Source organism: Xenopus tropicalis, chromosome 8, assembly GCF_000004195.4.
Source record: "Xenopus tropicalis strain Nigerian chromosome 8, UCB_Xtro_10.0, whole genome shotgun sequence".
NCBI classification, from domain to species: Eukaryota; Metazoa; Chordata; class Amphibia; order Anura; family Pipidae; genus Xenopus; species Xenopus tropicalis.
Window position 1 is genome coordinate 79,821,032 of NC_030684.2, and position 23,031 is coordinate 79,844,062.

The following is a 23,031-nucleotide window of genomic DNA, read 5'->3' on the forward strand; positions in this document are numbered from 1 at the left end:
TTGAGGCCAAGGGGAGCATCATTCAAGGGGTTGTCAAGCACATGTTGTTCACGAACCACTGGTTAGGGGAACACTGTTCTAGTATATAGGCGATTTTGGGTGGAAGTATACTTAAAGGGGTTGTTCACCTAACTGTGAACTTTTCATATGATGTAGGGTGTAATATTCTTAAACAATTTGCATTTGGTCTTCATTTTTGTGTTTTCTCCATTATTTCACTTTTCCAGTTTGGGGTTTTAGCAGCTATCTGGTTGCTAGGGGCCAATTTAACCAAGTAACCAGGAGGTGGTTTAAATGAGAGACCGGTATATGAATATGAGAGTGATTGAATAGAAAATAACAAGTAACAATAACAATAACATTGTAGCATCAAGGAGCAATAGTTTTTTTGGCTGCTGAGGTCAGTGAGAGGGAGACAAAATCATTCAAAAACTATGCTTAATAAAATGAAGACCCCTTTAACCATTTAAAAGGGATGTTCATTTTTTGCATAACGAAAGAAAATGTAATTCTGTGCAACTTTCCAATATTTCTTAAACATTGTTTTTTTAAAGGTGTTATGTAATATAAGGTGTAAATGTAATGTTTAGTGAAAGCTTTCTGTCTCTTCTGTCTGTTCCAATTCCTTTTTTTTTGACTACTGATACCATGGAAACTTTATTTCAGACCCCTCCAGCCAAAACTGTCACTTCTTTTAACTATGCAAAAGAAATCCACAGTACTAATTTACTGTATGTAGGGCATATTTAAGAACTAGCCTTTTGTCATTTTTAGATACTTTCTGGACCAACCCACAGTTCTTGGTGACTCTGACAGAACAGGATGAAGAAAAACATGGCATGTGTACACTGTTGGTCTCACTCATGCAGAAGAACAGACGCCAGTGCAGATCTATAGGACAGGACTTCCTGTCTGTAGGATTTGAGATCTACCAGGTGAGAAGGTCTAACTGGCTTTGGGTGTCATTATAGCCTTAAGTAGGACCTACAGGTTACTGTTTAGTTTATTTTCATTTTTTGACATCACATTTTTTCTTTTAGTTTTAACTGGATTAAAGTATCAGTGTACAACAGATATATACCCACTTAAATTTTGCAGTTTAATTTTTTTTTTCTTTTAGTTTTCATGATTTTAGCAGTTTGTACTGGTAAATTTGCAGCAAGAGCACCCTGATGTTATGTCCAGTCACCAGTTTCAGAATGAGTTAGGGTGCAGACACACTGAGCTTCTAGTAGCAGCTACTTTCTTATGGCTACTTGTTCCAAGTTCATGATATCATCAGCAAAAAACCAGTAATACCAGGAAAACTAAAAGAAAAAAAATGAATGTAAATTGCGAATGTTGTTTAGGTAGCTATAGATCCCATCTTAATAATGTGAAATAGTCTTTCTTTATAATCTTGTGGTTTCTAAATTATTTTACTTTTGTTTGGCAAGTCTCCCAGTTGTTTTCTGTTTGCCAAGGTTTCCTTACATACATAGCAACCAGGCAAAATACATAAAAATAATAATTAATCTGTTTGTCCTAGAGCCAAAGAACATTTTTGAGAGGCAGAATTAAAAGACAAGTCATACAAAGATGTTAATAATAAAGATGTTCACTCTGAAGACAGTAACATATCCCCTGAATATAAACTTTGATCAGTTTTGTCCGCAACTTTTCACAGGAATTGATTGATTGATGTCTGGGTTATTCATGAGGACTTGCCTTATTTATCTGTTTGTAGAAATGCTTGCCTGATTTTAGAGAGCAATAATCTTGACATAATGGAGTTGTTCTGTTTCTCTTAAGGAAAAGTCATATAATGATTTACTGATTTTGAAATGCATAATTACTTGGTCAGTATAATGTCCCCCTTGTGTCTATTAACTAAGGCTTCTCAAGAAGCTAACACCACTTTTCAAGATACACCTGAACTGAACTGAACACCTTTTTCAAATCATATGACATAAAAGATCTGGCCAACTGGGAATAACCATTATTTTGCTAACATATGATACACATTTTTTAAAATTTTTAAGGCAATTTCTATTCAAGGGTTCAGCCTAATTTTTAAGGTCAGTCTATGATGTTATTGTGATGTAATAAAATAAGTATTTTACATTTTGCAAGAATAATACTTGCGCTAATATTCATGGTGCTAATTTTTGCCACTGTGGGTTTTCACTGTATAGTCTTACAGAAGATCTCATTTTTTTACTTTACCTGGTTGGCTTATAAATTGAATTACTCAGGGTTTACTGAAGGGTTATTATGAGGAATTGGGGAGCCCTACATGGCCACACCCCCTGATCCACACATTTCTCATCCTTGTTCTACCCTATTCAAAATCTACTTTAGGGGGTAGTCTCGGCCCCCTGCTTAAGCTACTTTTGATGAGGATTCAATATACACCCAAATCCAGATCCAATTCCACAAACTTTATGTGAAATCACGTAAACATAAGACCCAATACAGGGGAGAAGGCTGGCACTCTTATTATAACCCTTATTACCACCCAATCATTGCACCCTAAATAGAAAGTACAGTTTAAGGGACCACCAGTACATGGTCTGTCAAAAAAATTTGAAATAAATGTAACACCAGTGTAGATTACAATTTTAAAGTTATTGTATTTGTTTGTAAGTAAACAGAGCAAAACTCTGTGTACTTCATTCTAAAATGTTTCCCTTTTCTCTTGCAGGTTCCAAAAGAGGTGAATAATTCAGGTGTCCAAGGGTGGAGTTCCCAAGATCAAAGACTCATCCTTCATGTCTTTATGTGTCACATCATGTCAGCACATCATTTGTTTGTCATGTTCTATCAGTCTGGCACTATATTAACTGAACTAGAACTGCAGATGGGAAAATGACTAAAGCTGTCATTAGCACAGTCTGGTATCTTACACACCATGCAGACAGAGTTCTGTAGGGGGCCCATAACCATCACCTATTGGAGTGTTAGATGAGCTTTGGCAGAACCTTGCTGCTACTGCTCCAGTCTTCCTTGTGCTTTAAACATAAGAAAAATGTGGTGTCCCACCAAAGAAATTTTTATCCTAACACCTTTTCAGTAATGTAATAAAAGTCACACATTTTGCACTACCTCTTAAAACACATAGCAAATAATCAGATGTATACATATTACCTGCAGAGCATCTGTCCCACTCAATCCCTCTCTAGAGAAGCAGTCTCCAGTTTATTTCTCCCTGCTAAGAACCCTCAGCTCAGTGGCTCTCTCCATTTAAACTGTCTGACTTTAGGCCACAGTGACACATGGTGTCCTGTCTGCTTCTCTATGCTTACAGCTGGAGAAAAGTGGATCCACTCGTAGCTCCATGTAGTTGCACTGACAGACACAGCGTCAGTGTGAGTGCAGCTACACAGACCGGAGATCGCCCAGAAAATGCTCTTTTGGCCAGATCTCCACTCCATGTAGGCTGATGCTGTGTCTGTCAATGCAACTACATGGACCTGTGGATAAAAAAGATACACTTAACTATGGATGCCTACAAGATGCAGGCGGTAAGAGAGATGGATAATATACCACACGTGACTGTGGCTATAGAAAACATGGCAAAGTTTTGCTTTTATTGTTCTGCTTGCAGCTGGCTATGGAAATCAACCTATATACATACTGGATGCTGTGGGTTGCTGCCTGGGTGCAAATATGGCCAGTGATTATACATGAGCTGAGCCCCACGGTGTCTGTTTACTAAGTATGTAAAAGTTGTCTATAACTCATTGTCCATTACCTACACTCCCATGTTTACTACAGTGTAATGCAACAAATTTCACTGCCATTTCTTTCAAAGTGTAAGTTTTGGTGCCCTTTTAGGCCAACTGCATAAGATATTTTTTGGGCACCACTGCAAATGACCCCAATAATGAATACTTTATATTAAATAGTATTTATTGGCAATTTATGAATGTATTATTAAATGTAATTATGCTCAGTGCATTATGTCAATGTAACTATAGCAGTGTCTCTTTGTACAGAGAATCTGATTGGCTCCAGGTTCCCTTTAAATTTTGAATTATACAATACCATAGTGAGACCGGTTACTAAAGTCTGGATTGATGCAGGACTCTCCCCTGCACGTTCCTCTACCTGGAAAGAATCTTTTCTTATTAATCTGTTGCTTTCTCCCCCCAGTTTGACAATAAGATGTGTGCATCAGAGAGGAAAAACTTATTCTCCTCACTTGTGTCTGTTGCTTCGTGTTCATTCATGGATGAGCGAGATGTTACTGGGCGGTACCAGCTGCCGCCTGGAAGATACCTGCTAATTCCTAGCACATTCCAACCCCACCAGGAATCCGACTTTATCATGCGGATCTTTACAGAGAAGCAGCACACATTCATGTGAGTGTGCACTCACCTCTATTTATCCTTACATTGCCTCAAACACTGATAATCAGGCTAAGCTCAACAGCTCACTGATCTCCTACCCTGCTGATGTGTAGTTCTCTATTAATCTGGGCTGAATATACTAAATGATGTAGTCATAACTTCTTATGACAGATTAATCATAATCTTTGCAAAACAGCATGTAAGAGAAAGTAAAAGAAAGAACGGGTTACTAGATTTTGCTTCAATTTTTAATTTTTTTGTAGATCCTTTGCAACAGGGAAATCCTAACTGGTGGCAGGAAAATGGGCAAAATATCCATTATTTATAAAAGACCCTGTGGCTCTCCAGCTCCTTTTAGCAGTAGCCTAAACTTACACAAGGGCAAAAGTGGTAAGGATTTTGGGCTATCAGCATTTAGGGAAGCATGATACAGCAGAATGACCTAGAATACCCACAGCAGAAGAGTATGGGAGCTATTGTATTGCATTTTTTTATACAGCATTGAAACAGATAGGGGTGTAGTATATATATATATATATATATATATATAAAAATCAAAAAAGGTACCGCACTCGAAAACTTGTGAGGCAAACCAAAGCGATGCATATGCCATCCCACCGGTAGTTCACATTCTTGCAGGTGAAAAGGCGAGGAAATCGCGGAGATTTGTTGCCCCTGATAGCGAAAATGTATCATGGGTGACTAATCTCCCCATGTGCCAGTGCCCTTATAGGTTTTGCAGGAACCTGAAATGAATAACTGATATTTTTATCCCACAGAGAAATTGATTGTGAGATTAGAGCAAATGGGAATGTGTTTAAGGTAGGTGCATTTGTAACTGCTTACACTTTACATATTAAACCCCGGCCCCCATTTGAAAAGTGTCTCTCATATATTTCTTATATAATGGTTAAAGCTTACCTTTGTATCCAGCATAGCAAATCAGCCTTTACCCTAGAATTTTTGCTATACAAATGCACCTCACTATTTACTGCTTTGTGCCTCCAGGAACCAGCTCCACAGATGGATTAAAAAATGTCAGTTAAAGTCCAAAGTAGAGACATTAATTTAAGCTTGGTGTCACACAGGGTTGATTCTCAGTCTGTGGAAAAACGCAGGCTGAAAATCAGCCCCTCTGCTGGCATCAGCCTCCTGGCTTGCCTGCACCCAGAATCATTGTGTTGGTCTGGGTGCAGGCACATGTGGCTCTGAAAAGCAAACTCTCACTTTTCTTTGCCAATATCCACCGTGTGTGCTTGCACACAGGCCAACACAATGGCTCCATGGGTAGGCTACGCAGGGGGCTGATGCCAGCGGAGGGGCTGATTCTCAGCCTGAGTTTACTACGCACAAAAGTACCACTCTGTTTTGTTAAAAAAGATAACAGAATGAGAAAAAATACTTTCTACACAAAAATACTATCCTAGTCCTATTTAAAGTGATTATGCACAGCTACATCACCTTAATCCACACCTGCTGGGTCTGTGAGAAATGGAAGCACCACACACCAACCACATTAAGGGGCCCATTTACTTACTCACGAACCGGCCGAATGCGTCCGATTGCGTTTTTTTCGTAATGATCGGTATTTGGCGATTTTTTCGGAAAATTATCGCGACTTTTTCGTTGCCATCCGAATGTTGTGCAAAATCTGGCGATTTTTTCGTAGCGTTAAAACTTGCGCGAAAAGTCGCGCCTTTTTCGTAGCCATTCCGAAAGTTGCGCAAAATGTTGCGATTTTTTCGTAGCGTTCGGATTCATTCAAGCTTCAGTATGGTGACTTTTCTTGGGCCAGGTTGGAGCTGCAGGGTGCCATTGAGTCCTATGGGAGGCTTCCAAAATCACGCTAAGTCTGAAAGTTTGGGCCGCCGCTTACGAGCGCTCAATATGAAAAAGTCGCGACAAGATACGAGCGAATCGTAATGGCTACGGAAAACTCGCGTTTTTTCGCGAAAATCGTATTGGTAGCGAAAAAGTCGCGACAATTTCCGAAAAGTCGTAAAGGCGCCGAAAAAATCGCAAAAAATACGAAAAAGACGCAAAATGTTTGTTTTCCAATTGGAATTTTTCCAATTCGGATTCGAATTCGTGTCTTAGTAAATCAGCCCCTGTGAATCTGGCGTATATTGGTGGTAACAACTCAAGGTTGGAAAAGGGGTCAGCATGCATAGCAGCACCTGTCAGACACCATCTTATTGTGTATGGGATCTGTTATCTGGAAACCTGTATCCAAATTATAGGAAGGCCATCTCCCATAGAGCCCATTTTAATCAAATAATTAAAATTATTAAAAATGATTTACTTTTTCGCTGTAATAAAACAACAGTACCTTGTACTTGATCCCATATAATATATTTAACAAATCCTTATTGGAGGTAAAACAATCATATTGAGTTAAATTAATGTGTAAATTATGTTTTAGTACAGTTAAGGTATGGAGATCCAAATTTCAGAAAGATGCCTTACCTGGAAAACCCAGGTCCTGAGCATGCTGGATAACAAATTTCATTCCTGTACTTATACTGTATAATGCCACTCTGGAGACACCTCTGGTGGGGGGGAAGGTGCAATCTCTATTTTAGGCAAAAATCAAATATTTGCACTGGTTATTTGCACTTTGCGCCTTTTCCCTTATAGGCCTAACCAATAACAATTAATCAGTAATTAGTTTAACTTAGTATAATGGAACCAACATCCATGCTTTGTTACTAGTGGTGACTGCACTGTGGTAGAGTTGCCAGTATAGTAATTAACCCTATCCATGGTTTATAAACATATTAGTAATTCTGCATAGTACTGTGATCTAACTCAAATGCTACCCTTATGCCATAGGAAAATGCACTCAAAGACACCATGGAGGAATTTTCAGCTCAATTTGCACGTCTGTCTGGGGAGGTAAGAATATGTACAGACCCTCAACACACGATGAAGTCAACAGGCACCAGAGAGACTCAGGAGCATAATATTCCTTAAAAGGCTTCTGCCAGCCTTACACTTGTCATTTAGGGTCCCAATGTTTGGGAAGCACTGTATCAGAGGACTATAACCAGTGTGTTTAAAGCCAATCCTTCACAAATTACCTTCCTATATTTTTTTTCTTGGGCAACAAATAAGGTAATTGGACATGTTACTACCTAGTTACAGAGTAACATATAAAGCAATCAATAACCGATACAAGAGGTGAAGAAAGCCCTGCCCAAAAGAGCTTACAATCTACAAGGAATACATGTTCAGTGAGCTTCCAGAGTCCTCACGCTAATCCTATACCTAGAAACACTCCTATCTCAGTTGTTATTTCTTGAGCTAAACAGGGAAATTGAAGCTACTCCATATTTGGTCCTTTGTTCACCCTTTCTTGTTACTGCTTACCATGAGTCTAAGGGGACTTGTCTCTGCTTGGTAATCAAATTATCTGCCGTGCGAGGACCAAACATGGAGTAGCTTTAATTTCTCTTATCGCTGAAGAAATAAAAAAAAAACCATAGGGTTTCTCTTGAGATCAAAACAATAGTCAAAAAGAATGTTCAGCATGAGCACCATTACTAGAATGGGTGGCCTTCAGTTTTTCTGGTTTACCTTTTTGGCTCAAGAAAAACAATTGTGAAAAAAGTAATGATCAATCTGAGGGAGGTAATGCACATTAATTCTTTTCTCTGTGATTTTTCTAACATAATATACCCAAAAATCTCCCGAAAATGTCCTACCTTTGCAGATAGGGCTGCCACCTGGCCGCTATTTCACCAGATTAGCTGGTAAAAACCTTACTTGGTGCCAGTGTTGTTAAGAGTGATTAAAGATAAAAATGCAGCAACCCTATTTGTAGATCTAAGTATTGTTGTTTGTATGCCCACCAATCTATGGATACCGTAACCATTGCTCTTACCTGTTCTTTTAATTTAAGGACCAGGAAATCAGCCCTGAAGAATTACAGAGGATTTTGATACAAATAACATCCAAAAGTAAGACCTTTATGGAGAGAGGATTTGGATTTAGGGCAGTGGCACACAGGGCATTAGCCGTCCGAAAAAACCTTCACTATTGCAGGCGACTAATCTCCTAAACATGCCATCACACCAGCAAGAATGTAAATCACCTGTGGGATGGCATATGTGTCATTTCAGTTTTCCGAAACCATCCTTCCGTTGATTCAAATTCTTGCAGGTGGGATGGCATGTCAGGGAGATTAGTCGCCCGCAATAGCAAAGATTTATTGTGGGCGACATCTACCCTTGTGCCACTGCCCTTAGGGTAAAAACACACAGAGCTACTTAATAGAAGCTGCTTGTCACAGCTACTAAACACCAGAAAATACCCTGATATAGACAATACTGGGAGTTGCCTCTGCTAAAATACACACATAGAGGCAATTATCAGTAAATGATCAGCATTGTCTATTTTAGTAGCTGTGACAAGTAGTTGCTGCCAGTAGCTCCGTGTGTCTTTACCCTTGTGTGTTTCTGTAAATACGCCCTCTAGTGCTGGTAGGTTGCTTAGGAGATACCTACTTTAATAAGATTCCAAAACGTTTTAAAAATGCAACCTTCCAATTTGCATTCCTTATAGAATTAAAATTTCTTTACACCCCTCCGTTCTTCTCTCCACTATACAATCACACACCAGTTTATATGTTTCAACATTGTCTCTATTGCATGCAACAAAGCATCCATAAACACCCTCAGAAAAATGGGTATTGCTTAATGCCAAATGAACAGTTTACATGCAGTGATCTGGCTTAATCCTGGGAACATATGTAAGGCATTTCTTCACTATTCAGCCTTATCGTTGCATGCTTCCATTGCATAATATTTTCCCTGGCATAATTTCCTTTCAGACACCCATCTTAAGACAAATGGATTTTCCCTGGATATCTGCAGAAAGTTGGTGAAAATGGTAGATGTATCCTTAACATGTAGTACTTGCAGAGAGTAGATAGAAATATACAGTACACTATGCAGGCTAAGGCACTGTATTTTCATTACCCATTCTCCTTGACAACTACTGCAGCTAAACTGCAATGGGAAGCTGCAGCTAGAGGAGTTTAGGAAATTGTGGAGCAAAATCAAGGAGTGGGAGGTATGTACCACTATATGTGAAAAACCAATATACTATAAGGGAGAATATGAGGCACCGAGTGCCAGAAATAGACTATGCCCCTTTTCCTTTATATTATACAAGCAATGTATAACATAGGCCCAAATCATCCCCAACCACACTCAAGCCTAACATCACAATGCTAAGCATATTTATTATAGTGTGTAAGCCAACACCACCGGTGATGTTGGCCATAGCAATCAATGAGATTTTTGCTTTTGTTTTGTAACTAGTAGAGGAGCATTCACATCTAACTGCTGATTGTTTGCTATGGGCAATATTACCTGTGATGTTGGCTTATACACTATAATAAATATGCCCCTGTCATTTGTAGTAATGCAAAGGTCAATACCATTCTACCAGGCTTACTGTATAATGCTGACTATAAAGTTTTGTGGGGCTTTTTATTATGGTTAGGGCATAGACCAGCAGTTTTCAACCTGTGGGTCGGGACCCCATTGGGGGTCGAACGACCCTTTCACAGGGGTCGCCTAAGACCATCAGAAAACACATATTTCCGATGGTCCTAGGAACCGAGACACCGCTCCTCTATGGTTGGGGGTCACCACAACATGAGTAACTGTATTAAAGGGTCGTGGCATTAGGAAGGTTGAGAACCAGTGGCTTAGACCCTTAGTTCCAGTGAACTCAATCCTACAACATATAATTGACCAAATGCTAGAAGCAAAATGTACCAGCACTTGTTCAAACATTAAGCTAACCAGTTTTTAAAAACAATATTCAGAAATTATTTGTACAGAGGAGGGAGAGAGGGGGGAGAGAGGGGAGAGACAGACCAGTACATGATTTCTATTGATTCCTCTTCTTTTAGAAAATATTCACAAATTATGATAAAGACAGGTCAGGAACTATGGATGTTCAGGAGTTGTGTCTAGCACTGGAAGCAGCTGGTAAGAACACATATACACATATCAAAAAAACATCCTTAATTCTTATTTCCATCAGGCATTTCTGTTAACCTCTGCACTCTAGAATAATGCATATTTTAATTTTTCTTCACAGGCTTTACCCTTAACAACCAGCTGGTAGAATCTCTGTGCCAGAAATATGGTAACAATGTTAGACAGGTGTACTTCGATAGTTTTCTTTCCTGCTTGGCATATCTCGTCTGTGTTTTTGGTAAGATCACTTGGACAATAAATCAGTCTTTGCAAAATATGCAGCCTTTATGGTGTTTCCATATGTTAGTCCACGTGCCATAATCTAGAAATATTAAGAACTTGTACAAGGCTCAGTGTGTTTTGGGCTATGTTCTAATGGCAGTTGCGGGTTAATTAACTGACTGACTTGATCTAGTATTAAGCGGACTATAGGCCAGGAGTATTAAACACCATATCTATTTACTTTATCTCCCCCGATGAAATCAAAAGTACATAGTATTTTAGATAAGGATTAACAATCATGCATACTTATTTGCTATACAAACAACTAGATTTGGCAAGAAGCGAAGAGACTGAAATAACTTATGCCATAAGAAAATGTAAATATAGCTTTGTCTGGGCATGTACTGGGCATGACCTAACTGGGTAAGATAGTACTGGGAAGGCAGAACAGCTGCACAACGATTAAACAGCCTGTTAAGCAACAGTAAAAAAAATCTAATAAAAAGAATGTCTAAAAAAAAAAAAAAAAAAAAAAAGAAAAAGGAGGCCAATCCAGGGTTTGTGCCTCCCAAAAGATTTGCAAGATTGTGCGAGGATGATGAAAGATCAGACCCATCTAGAACTGCAGGGTAAAGCCTAGATAGATTGTGGTCATAGGGGTTCAATTATAAGGAGAATGGATAGGATAATCTGTTGTCTGGATCACTACAGCCGAACAGTTTGCTGTCTCCCTGTTGCCAGGGTTTGGTATGTGTTTTATTGGGTAAACAAATTAATGGGTGTGGCTGGGCATGACCAAGCAGTCTTGGTATATATAGTAATGGTATTCCAAAGTAATGTTTTCAGAAATTTTGCCTGTACCTGCAACTTTAAAAAGACAGCTGAATGTTACAGAATTAAATAAATGACTTATGTTTTGACATAGGAAAGAAGAGTTTAGGTTTCTAGAGCACTGGGTTGATTTTACCTTGGGGTACAACCTATATAGCTGTGACAGACTGCACCTCAGTGGAAGAGGGTCTGCTGGGGGAAAGAAAAAAGGCTAAATGTTGGAGGTGTGTTTTAATTAGGCAAGGAGGGATGGTTATGTTAGAGCATTATGGATAAGCTGCTAGTGTATAAAATGGTGTGGTTTTAGAATTGGATCACAGGGGAGAAGTAAGAGGGGACACACAGTATACCTTTTAAGGAGATCCCACTGTTTCAAAGACATTTGGCAAAGTTATTGGGTAGCCAAGTCAAAAAAGCTAACAGGTTTGTAGATAAGCTAAATAACAACTATTTATTTCAGGTAGGTCAGAAATCTTCTAGGAAAGATAATTCTTTGGATCTTGCAATAACTGATAATAACAAATGTATATCCAGCACTAGTGTGGTTGAGCCTTTTACATAACATGATCTCCACTGAGATTATATTGCAAAGACAGCTGTATAAGGGAGAAAGTAAGAATCAGTTTTAGACATGCAAACTTTGGCATAATAAGGGCATCTCTGCAATATATTAACTGGGGAATACTTTCACAAGGTTAAACACAGAAAGAAAATGGAGTGTCTTTAAAATGCTGCTTAACAAATTTACCTGTCATTATACTCTCCACTTGTGAGCAGGAGAGATGTAGCAAAGTAAAACCATTATAATTTGGTAGAAAGAGAGCATTGAAGTTGGTGAGAGAAAAAAATGATGTGTATTTTAAGCATTTAAGATCACTGGCACAGCTGAGACTTTTATAAGTTATAAAGGGGGTTATGGAATAAAAGGTCCAAAGTTTGCCCAGGTGCAGTAACCCATAGCTACCAATTTAAAATCTAACAAATTATTGGTTTCTATGAGTTACTGGACTATAGTTCCTTTTATTACATATGTAATAAAATATGATATATTTATATATCTGAAATAGTAAAAAAAAGAAAAAAAGGGACACATTTATGATTGCTCCAGTTTTCAGGCTCAGGCAATAATAAATTAACCCCCCCCATGAGTTTATTAAATTGGTTGTACAGTTTGTACAAATTAACCTTCACTATGTTGTAGACCATATATGTCAAACACAAGGCCCGGGGGCCAAATCTGGCCCACCTGGCTGTTTTATGTGGCCCTTGGTGAGTGTGTCTGACCATCCAGCCTGATCAATTTCCATTTTCCTCACATAGTAACTAAGACTAAGGGGTAGATTTATCATGCTGTGTAAAAAGTGGAGTGAAGCATTACCAGTAATGTTGCCCAAGGCATCCAATCAGTAATCAGATTTCAACAGTAGCAAAGCATCTATTGGCTGCTATGAGCAACATCACCGGTAATGTCTTACTCCACTTTTTACACATTGTGATAAATATACCCCTTAGTATCTTACTAAGTATATTAATAAAAAATTTGGCCCGCGACTTAGCCTGTGTTTTAGATTTCGGCCCCCTTATGTGATTGAGTTTGACAGTTGTAGACAGTAGTGATATTCTGAGACAATTTAAACTTTTTTCAGATATTTAGATTTTTGTTCAGTAGCTCTCCAGTTTGGAATTTAAGCTGGTTGCTAGGGTCTTGTTTACCTTAGCAACCAGGCAGTGGTTTCAATTAGAGACTGGAATATGAATAGGAGATAGACTGAATAGAAAGATAAATAATGAATAATAACAATAAGTATTAAATTGTAGCTTTAGAAAACAATTGTTTTTTGGCTGCTGGGGTCAGTGAATGCTAAATAATTCAAAAACTATAAAAAATAATGAAGACCAACTGCAAAGCTGGAATAAGAGATTCTATAACATACTAAAAAGTAATTTAAAGGTGAACAATTCCTGTAACTCAATTTTTTCTTCATGACAAAAGCATGTTCAGTAGTACTTACAGAAATTGTCAAGCTTTTTTGGCATGAAACCCAGCATCACCCCAAAGGCCTTAGCAATTATCAGGCCCTAAGAGGTAAACTGGTTGATGAGAGGGGGGAAAAAGCATTTCATTTGAACAGGTTTTTTTTTTTTTTATCACAAGGGAGGACCCGGTTAATGAAGGTTTCCTTCTAAAATGTCCATGGTTTCTTTTAAAGTCTGGCAAGATGCCATGGCAAATAGTTAATGTGCGTCATTCTACAATAAGAAATCCCATTAACAGCCTGAAAACTATAGGCCTGTTAGTTTGACACCAGTGGTAGAAAAGGTTTTGGAGGGGGTAATAATGGATATGATAATGGAATATTTTACAAATCACAATACTGTATTATAAGTTTGTGCCAGCATGTGTGTATGCACTAAATAGATCTTGCCAGACAATGTAATTGTAATCTGTCCTTCAGCAAGTTCTCTAAAAAAAAGTGGTGGTAAATGGAACATCTTTGCTTTTTACTTTCTTATTGACCTTAAGGTTTGCCTTGTACTGTTTTTGTTATTGCTGATAATCATTATTTGTGCAAAACTATTCAGGATTCTGGTGCTGCAAAGAGATTTGGCTAAAATTAAGAACTGGGCACTGAACTAGAAAATTATGTTCAGTGTTGATAAATGCAAGATTATGCAATAAATCACAGTATTTTGGGGGTCTCCTTAATTAAGAAGGATTTGGGATTTTTGTGGATTTCAACTTGTTTAACTTTAGACCAGTGATCCCCAACCAGTGGCTTGGGGGCAACATGTTGCTCACCAACCCCTTGGATGTTGCTCTCAGTGCCCTCAAAGCAAATTTATGACTTGAAGGCAAGTTTTGTAATCAAGACCATGGCACTGTCAAACAGAATCACAGCCTTTATTAATGCCTGTGTTGCTCCCCGAATATTTTTATATTTAAATGTTGCTCACGGGTTAAAAAGGTTGGGGACCCCTGCTTTAGACAGTGTAGTTTTGGGCCCTAGTCCAGAAGAATATTGAGTTAAAGAAAGTGCAGAGTTTGCAGAATTAAGATCTATGTTTAGTATAGGTATTTTTATATATTTTTCTCTATGCATGTGTGTATTCTAGTCTTTATAGGTATGTGTATATATAGTAGTATCAGTGGCCAGAATCAACACATGACAATAGCATTCAATAGCCTCTCTAGATGAAGCATGAGTTGATTTAACATTGTCAGTGGGAGACTATAAATTGAGATCGAACTGGGAGCTACAAAAATCTGTGAGGGCCTCACCTGATTATTAGTGGCTGGCTAGAATAAAAAAAATTTCCCATTGGGTCATACTGGCACTATAAAATACAATAAGCAAGCGTTAAGCAGCTACCAATAATGTATGGGACTAAATTTTTGGTCTTGGTAAATCCCAAATTCCATTCCTCCATTGCCTTGCAGATTGTTCAGATATTTATTTTAATCCATGGCATTTGACATTTAGGTACAGTTAATGGATCTATTATGCAAAATGCTATGGGGTTTTTCCGATAAGGGGTATTTTAATAATTAGGATCATTGCACCTTACATCTACCAGAAAATAACAAACAATAAACCCAACAGAATTGTTTTGCTACCAATATGGATAACTAATATCTGAGTTGGAATCAAGTACAATGTATTTTTTTATTTCTACAGAGAAATAGAAAATAGAATCTATGGCCTTCCCATAATCGTGAGCTTTCTGAAAAACAGGTTTCCGAATAAGAGACCCATAATTCTATTTGGTTTGTATTTTCAGAGCAATGTCGGATTATGGATAAAAACAAAGATGGTGTCATCTGTATCAGCAAGGAGGAGGCGAGTATATATATAAAAGGGACAATATATCTTCATTTACAAGTTTTCCTTTTGAATTTGTCTATTATTCTTTTCCTCTTGCTTTGTTGTCTTTGTCTTCTACAAAGTTGTTACTGGCTTGCAAGAAGTTTTGTTATAATAATATCCACCTAACAAGAAACTGGCAGGGACACAGTCTGACATCATTGTGAACATTACTAAGAATACAACCTGGCAAGTCCCTAAGGTTTCTAGTAACCTGTACAGATTAATAAAATAATAAATGCAACAATGCCACCAAAAGGTAATTCCTTGTACTATGCTCAATTCTGAAAGAATTCTGTATGGTAAGTCCTAATGGTCTAACAAAACTAGTCATAAAATGTCAACATATGCTTGTACATGATATTCAAACATGCCATGTTATATCCATCTGCACCATGTATATCAGGGATTCCCAGCCTTTTTAACCTGTGAGTCAAACTCAAATGTAATTTGGGGAGCAACACTAGCATGAAAAATGTACCTGGGGTTACCAAGGGCCTATGTGGCTTGGCAGCCTACATGAGGCTCTGGTTGGTGGTTCAGATGGTTTTTTATGCAACCAAAACTTGCCTCCAAACCAGGAATCCAAATATAAGCACTTGCTTTGAGGCCACTAGGAGGAACATCCAAGGGGTTGGTGAGCAACATGTTGTTCCTGAGCCACTGGTTGGGGATCACTGCCGTATTTTCCATTTCTCATCCTACAGTTTGCAATAGTAATCTCTAAACTTTGTGTCCTACAGTGGTTACAGCTCTTACGTTTTGAATGAAACAAACTATGCCTATAAAATGATAAAACACTGGAAAATCGTATGCAAATATGTGCAGCACTGAAGCCTTCCTGAAGAGACAATGCAGCATCATTAGGTTAATCGTCGTGGACTTTTTTTTTAAAAAAAAACTAATTTGTTTTGTAATTGTGTAATTGTCCTTTCAATATCACTTTATATTCCCCCAGCATTCACAGGGAATCTTTGTGCTGCTGACTAACAATAAATCATTTACTCTGTTTAAGATTCTGTATTTTTAAACATTTTTCAAAAAAAAAAAAAAAAAAAACATACAGTTTTTAAAAAGAGGAGCAAATTTAATTTACACAGCAGTACTAAATGTACATCATTCTTTTAAAAAAATCATTATACATTATAAATACAGTACAAATCCTTTTATAGTACTATATTCAGACTGTAATGTTGGCTTGGATGATGAATGAGAGGGGGGAACTGTTGACGGGATGAAACAAAAACTTTCAGAGATGGCACAGAATAATACATGATAGGGGAGTGAATTCAGGATGTAGGCTTCAAGATGGCTCCTTACAGACTTCTAAAGCTTTGCACAAGAAAATAAAAATAGAGGTAGGGGTATTTGTACAGGGTGAATTGGCTCCGAGTGTTTCTGTCCTGGAAAACTAAGGGACATTTCAATGGGGGCTACAATATAACTGGCTGCCATAACATTCCTAATATGTTTATTTATGCTCTGTAGGCTGCACCCATTCAATGATACTTCTCTTAAAACCCATTAAACCTTATTTGTTATTACCAAATCGTTGCTTTCGGCCTCATCCTATAGTTTGTTCACAGCTGAAAGACAATCACTTCTGTATCCAATAAACTTTATTTTACTAAATTTAATGTAAAAAAAAAAAAAAAAAACATTTTTGGTACATATAGGGTAGATTTGCATCTTGCTCCCAGAAGTTTGCCCAATTTTGGTGCTTATAGGACACTAATTTTAAACTGCAGGAAATTCTGCTCATGTTTAAAATTAGCAAAACACTGATTTTCATTTACAGAAAGAAATTGCTGACCCCAGTCGGCACACTAGGCTGGGAACAGAAAGCAGGAAGACAGTATATTGATAACGGAACATTAAATTAGGATAAATAGTGTCACATTCTTAGCTTTGTGCAAATTCTATTAAGTCCACCCACTCTCTTTCATGTATGTTGCAATGCCCAAATATTGGACACAAGCTGACAAAAATGTAACTACCCTAAGGAACCAAGGTTGAGTATTAGCATGGTTTGTTTATGAGGAGTTGGACCAGTTTTCTTTTTTTGAATTGCAGAGGTTTTTATTTGCAGCTGTTCAGCTTCAGGGAATGAGCACTCTAAGGAAACCCTACAGCTGAAACAAGTCTCCGTTGAAACAATTAAGGGGAGCTAGATTTTCATTCTATTTTTCCACCCTTCATAGTTTCCACCCTCTCTGTAGAGGAACCCTCACAATGACTGTCAATTCAAAAATAAAGTAAAAGTCCTATTTATGGTTGCATTTTTTTTTCTCTGCTCCTTGAGCACTGTGCATTCATTTGCTCGTTCCCCCAGACAGGAATATTATATAAAAAATAATAAAGAAATACGACATAGAACATAAAAATCCCCTGACTTGTTGTATGAATAACTTAAAGAAATAATCATTATAATAATTTTAATATGCTTTGCTTATAAGCCAGTCCCATTCCCTAGTGAATCTGGTTTCTTTGTCAAGGTCGGTCTTTTTTTCCCCACTTTGAAAGTTCATCAAGTTGAGATGAGAAAGGAGAACACAGGTGGGAAAGAAGTAAAGGAAGAAAGAAAAAAGCTCAAGTTTTAAAGGCAACAGATCACCAACTGGATATGTTCTTAAAATCTTTGACTGCACAGACAGAAGGAGAAATCAATGCACATCTATTGCGCATTTCCAATTTAAAGGCCGTCCTCTCCAGCCGCAATACAGGAGGGGCAGCACAATCTTCTTGCAGAACCACTCACAGTTGGACACTGATGAATGGAAAATATTGAGGCTTATTTTGAAAATACGAGTCTACTGCCCCCTTCTGCTGCAGATAAATCTGGCGTTTCATGTCCCATTTGCAAACTCCCTTTGTCCATTTAAATTTTCTTCTCCTCAGCCAGACACAGATTAAAATCTCATGGCTCGCTCACTCAGTTCTATATTGTCCCCTTGTTATCTATTTAACGTCCTGGTACCTAGGCCTCCGTTGTGGTTGGGGGTAAGGTAAGAGTCTGTGCGATGGACTGGGGAGGAGAATGGAGAAGATGATGAAGAGTGGTGGTAAGACGACTGGGTAGAGGAGCGAAGAAGAGAATTTGTTCCCCCACCACTCTGGGGCTGCTGTAGGTTGAGGATACTATCAATAGCACTTTGTAGGTGCTCATTTAGAGTATCATCTTGCGGACTGTCACTAGAGAAGCTAGCATTGTCAACATCGAAAGGTTCTGACTTTAGCCTTTTTGCGGAGGGAAGCTGCATCTCCCAGTTCAGCTCTGCCTCATTATCTGGAGGTTCTGTTTTAATAATCTTTCTGTAATAACTCTGATCATCATCCTTGACATCATGCCTTAACCCCACAGGGTTTTCATCACTGTTGTTGGTCTTGGGTTCCACTCTGTGGTAAATGCCAAGCTTGGCATTCTCCTCTTTCTTCACCTTTTCAGTATGTGAGCTCCCTTGCGTCTTATGGGATGTAATTACACTTCTTGATCCATCCTCCTGCTTTACCTGGTGCATCACAGTAGGAGGTTGTGCTGGCTTATCCATTTTTGACAACACATCTGCTGGTTTCCCTGTGACAAAGGCATCAACATTCTCTCTGTATGTCTTGCGCAGAGGTAGCCGGCAGTATGTCGCCAAAGGCTTCTTCTCAGCAGGTAAAGAATGCTCTAATGTACCATTCATCTGCCCAGTTGGGGTAGTGATGGTGGCTGGAGTAGACTGGACAGCAGCTTTGATGACAGTGCTGGTAGGCACTGTAGGTGGAGCAGGGGGTGGAGGAGGTGGAGGAGGATTCTGATGCACAGGATCCAAGGCTGTGTTGTGGATAACTTTGCTGAGACCAGCTTCTTGCTTGATCTTCAGCTTTAATCCTATTCTGCTACGTGCCTCATATGTCTTAATAGGAGGTTTGCTACGGGATGGAAGAGCATCATCATCAGTGTCAAGGGATGGTGATGCTTTGGCCCATGTGACAGAAGGAGAACCTCCGCCACTGTGCTTAATCACCAGCTTGGTTGGGTGTATTGGGGTGGAAGTCTGTACTACAGTAGGCTTCAGGATCTCTGGTGCTGGGACTGGACAAGGAGAGGAAGATACAGAGGGTGCCATCGGCACAAATGTCTGAGACCGTGAGGAAGAAGAAGATACATATTCATCTATAACAAAGAGAAAAACATTATGAAAAAAATTATATATATATATATATATATATATATATATATATATACACATACATATGTATATTTTTATACACAAACACACACACATTCTTATTAACATTTGAAACACACAAGGATGTGGTGTAATGCCTATTTACAAAAACGCAAAAACACTAATAGTATATCATACAAGCACAGTAGCAGCAAAGCACATTTAATTATCTTACCAGGTCTCTCCTTGGCCAGCTGCCTGTCTAAGGACAAAGCAACTTTTTCCTCCTGAATGAACATTCTGTCAATCATAACCATCTCTGCGGAAGGACTCACTCTCTGCATGGATTAAGAAGAATTGAAGTTATTAGTCGTTCCCATTGTTTATAGGGGATTCCTTTCTTAGGTCAGGGTTTAACAATGATTCATCTAAGGGCTCTTTAAATGTTAAAATGAGCTACTGGTAAACACACCATGAACCTGGTTTTATTAATACAAAGTACCAGTGTCAGTTAAACATAATTAGTCCCAATTAATTGGGATTACCGTAGTTACGACTATGGAACAGGCTTTCTTTGCAACCAAGTATCAGTCACACTGCCATTTTTAAAACTTAATCCCTTTAGGTATGGCTTATGATCAATCTTTCTCACCTTGGATTCCTCCAAGAGCAGCAAGCGATATTTGTTCAGCATGGCCTGAGTGCGCTTTAGAAGCTGTGTAGATACAACCTCAAATTCTTCATCAACTGAGAAGCAAGAGATAATAAAAATTACCATGTCACATATTTATAATACTTCAATTATTGCTTAGTATCTTACGGACAGACAAATTTAAAGCAACTTTTCAACTAGTCCTAATTTGTTTTCCCAATAATTTCTAATTTACTATATTTCCTATTCTGCTTCTTTCCAGTTTGCAAAATAAAACGCTATCTGGTTGTCAAGGTAATTAAAAGCAGCATTCACAAAACAGACTTACTGCAAGGCTTCAGTTTTGTTATTTTTGTTGAATTCTGCTTATCTCGCATTTAAGGTGTTTTTCTAGTCATCTTCCATGCTGCTGCCTGGTTTCTAGGGAAAATAAGTTCTAGCAACCAGACAACAGTTGAAATTTCAAGCCAAAGACAAATATGCCTTTATAATTGGACAAGTAAAGACAACGCGTTTTTGTTTACAGAAGATGCAAATTTGTCATTATGCACAAAGTTAAACACTTCTTTATTCTCATAGCTGTTCAGTGGTTATTTATTTCCTGCATTCCTCAGATGATGATGTCTGGAGCTCAGCAGAAATGCAGGTTGTAAGTTGCAAAAACCTTCCATAGAAGAGTTGCTATATTTGGGCTAGGTATATTCATTTCTGTGTATACCCAACACATGGGTATGTTTCATTAACATATCTAGACCTCTAGCTCTAATAATATTTACTTAAACAGATCTGGATGCATGCAAATCTTGGTGGTACCCTACTCACCCTTTCTTAAGTCATGTGTAGTTGGCAGAAGACCTTGATATACATGGTAAGGAAGAAGTCTATGAAAAGCATCTTCAAATGAGTGAAAGGGAGACTTGTAGTCAGGATGCAGAACTGAGCCTTGATGCTTGTGCAAATGTTCTAGAAAACTGCGAAGAGAAAAAGCCTTTTGATGAGACAATTTCTAACGTAAAGGTATTGCTATCAGCACTCTGTTGTATAGCATGGCACGAGACACCACTGATTCATACCACTGATTCACTGTGTGAATTTGGGCAACTGCTCTAAACTTTAGCAAAAGATGCTAAATTGAGCATATAAGCTCTCTCTGTTATAACATGGATGCATTTCCTATAGAGTACTCTTGTACTGTATTCTGTGATACATATCAAATACTTACCAAGCTTCCTTGCTTGGCTGTAGTGTAGGAAGTTTTTTCAATGCTCCAAATTTACTTTCAAACTGGAGAAAATAAAGCAGGAAAGACATTTAGAATTCTACATACAGAAAAATGTTCATCCCTAAATGTACATACACATTTTTAAACAAGTGTCTTGCAGTCACAATGTCAATGATAGAACCATCCAGAAATAAAGAAGCTACTTTAACATTTGTTATCATTAATGTCAAAAGAAGAGATTAAAAAACCCTCGCATGAGCCATAAAAACATCTATGCAGTAAGTTTCTAATGAAATAGTGCTAGGTTAAAGAATATCAGTATCAACAGAGAATATGATTCATAGGATGCAAACATTCTTGCTTAGTATGAATTTTGGGTATGATGTACATTTGTGGGCACTCATCTAAAAAAAACAGTTACAAAGAAGAACAACCAGATTAACAAAGGGAATGAGTGAGGGAGAAAAGAAAAATTGGGGACACTATAAAATATATTCTATAAAGAGAAAGAGAGGTTTCACTGTGGCAGTACAGCAAGTATTTACTTACAGTAAAGGCAGACAGATTATAGAGTTCCCGCCAAAACGTTGTAATAAGCAATTCAAAAACTAACTAGATACCTCTTTTAAGAATGGAGGCTGAAACCTGAGCTTTTTTCCTTATTTAGACTAGCTATCTATGAAGTAACCACATCTATCTATGGTAATAAAAAGTTTTATATTCCATTCATTCCTATACAGATGAGAACCAGTGTTCTGAAAAGCATTCCTTGTTACTATGGTTCCAACAGGATTAATTGCAGGTGGGGGCTGGTCATAATTTATAGAGTTCAAGGATCCCTGGATTAACAACAATAGAGAGACTCTCTACCAGTAATACCATGCTGTTTCATGAACCAAAGAGAAGCAGTGAGAAAGACCTACAGAAGGGACGCATTTCCGTTCTTGATTACTGTGCTGTTCTTAAAATGTTAAATTAGTTCAACATTGACTCCATAAGAACAAGGAAGTTAGAAAGATTCAATTTCTTGTTTAGTGCAATAAATAGCAAAATAAATGTTATCTCTTAAAGTGGTGGTTCACCTTCAGGGAATATTCCCTCTAATTCCTTCGCGGCTATGTGCTCAAAAAAAAAATATATTTTGTCCTCTCATTTTAAACCCATGTGGACATCTTTAAAAACAGTGTCCTCAGGTCAGAACAAATGCAAAACTGTTATCCCTCAGTAAGACTTTAGATACCTAAATACAAAACGTAAACTTTTAAAATAATAAGGCACAAACCTGTGGCTGGGCCGGTGTCTGAGCAGTGGAAACAATTTGAGGCATGCCCTTGCCAACAACCTGGATCTGAACAGAGCCCTTGCCCAAGCTTAGTCCAGAAACTGAGCTGATCACTGCTGTCTTGCCCTGGAATGAAAAAAGCATGTTAATTCAAACCTGGAGAACGGAGAAAAAAAAAGAGTTACAAAATTAGCAAAAGTCTTGGTTTAAAAATCCTACCGGTGTTTGTACTGGAAGAGCAGCAACAGATTTACACTGCCCACCGACAGATTTCCCCACAGGGCTGGGATAAACATTCACGTCTGGAGGCACAGTAGCAGCTGCAGACCCTGCAGATAAGAGACAATAGCTTGGAGCTATTACAAGAGAATAGAGATACTGTCATGATTTTTATGGTATACTTTTTATTTCTAAATAACACTCGTTACACAGCAAATAATTCACTCTACCATTTAAAAACTTTTATTCTTGAACCAACAAA

General features: G+C 38.1%; 2 protein-coding genes across 8 annotated transcripts in view; one reads left to right on the plus strand and one right to left on the minus strand.

The window, feature by feature from the left end:
- The window catches only part of LOC100495980 (calpain-2 catalytic subunit), a 30,932-nt gene extending 14,678 nt beyond the window's left edge, over nucleotides 1–16,254 (plus strand). Inside the window, exons 10-21 of one of the 2 annotated variants that reach the window (XM_002939251.5) lie at nucleotides 775–935; nucleotides 2,684–2,695; nucleotides 4,135–4,343; nucleotides 5,111–5,153; nucleotides 7,164–7,226; nucleotides 8,233–8,290; nucleotides 9,163–9,227; nucleotides 9,336–9,404; nucleotides 10,255–10,333; nucleotides 10,446–10,562; nucleotides 15,158–15,216; nucleotides 15,984–16,254. In XM_002939251.5, coding sequence (XP_002939297.3) covers nucleotides 775–935; nucleotides 2,684–2,695; nucleotides 4,135–4,343; nucleotides 5,111–5,153; nucleotides 7,164–7,226; nucleotides 8,233–8,290; nucleotides 9,163–9,227; nucleotides 9,336–9,404; nucleotides 10,255–10,333; nucleotides 10,446–10,562; nucleotides 15,158–15,216; nucleotides 15,984–16,010 — 962 coding nt within the window. In that variant the 3' untranslated portion in view covers nucleotides 16,011–16,254. Of the gene's footprint in view, nucleotides 1–774; nucleotides 936–2,683; nucleotides 2,696–4,134; nucleotides 4,344–5,110; nucleotides 5,154–7,163; nucleotides 7,227–8,232; nucleotides 8,291–9,162; nucleotides 9,228–9,335; nucleotides 9,405–10,254; nucleotides 10,334–10,445; nucleotides 10,563–15,157; nucleotides 15,455–15,983 lie in introns of those variants that run through there. The other variant, XM_018096565.2, reaches the window with a different exon arrangement.
- A 52-nt stretch (nucleotides 16,255–16,306) lies between these two features.
- bicra (BRD4 interacting chromatin remodelling complex associated protein) overlaps nucleotides 16,307–23,031 on the minus strand; it is a 47,767-nt gene continuing 41,042 nt past the window's right edge. For 4 of the 6 annotated variants that reach the window (XM_031906884.1, XM_012967955.3, XM_012967954.3 and 1 more), the window contains 7 exons: nucleotides 22,770–22,906; nucleotides 22,551–22,676; nucleotides 21,269–21,330; nucleotides 20,869–21,017; nucleotides 20,047–20,141; nucleotides 19,630–19,732; nucleotides 16,307–19,399 (listed from right to left, as the gene is read on the minus strand). In XM_031906884.1, coding sequence (XP_031762744.1) covers nucleotides 18,195–19,399; nucleotides 19,630–19,732; nucleotides 20,047–20,141; nucleotides 20,869–21,017; nucleotides 21,269–21,330; nucleotides 22,551–22,676; nucleotides 22,770–22,906 — 1,877 coding nt within the window. In that variant the 3' untranslated portion in view covers nucleotides 16,307–18,194. The remainder of the gene's footprint in view (nucleotides 19,400–19,629; nucleotides 19,733–20,046; nucleotides 20,142–20,868; nucleotides 21,018–21,268; nucleotides 21,331–22,550; nucleotides 22,677–22,769; nucleotides 22,907–23,031) is intronic. The other 2 variants (XM_018096136.2, NM_001113827.1) reach the window with 2 other exon arrangements.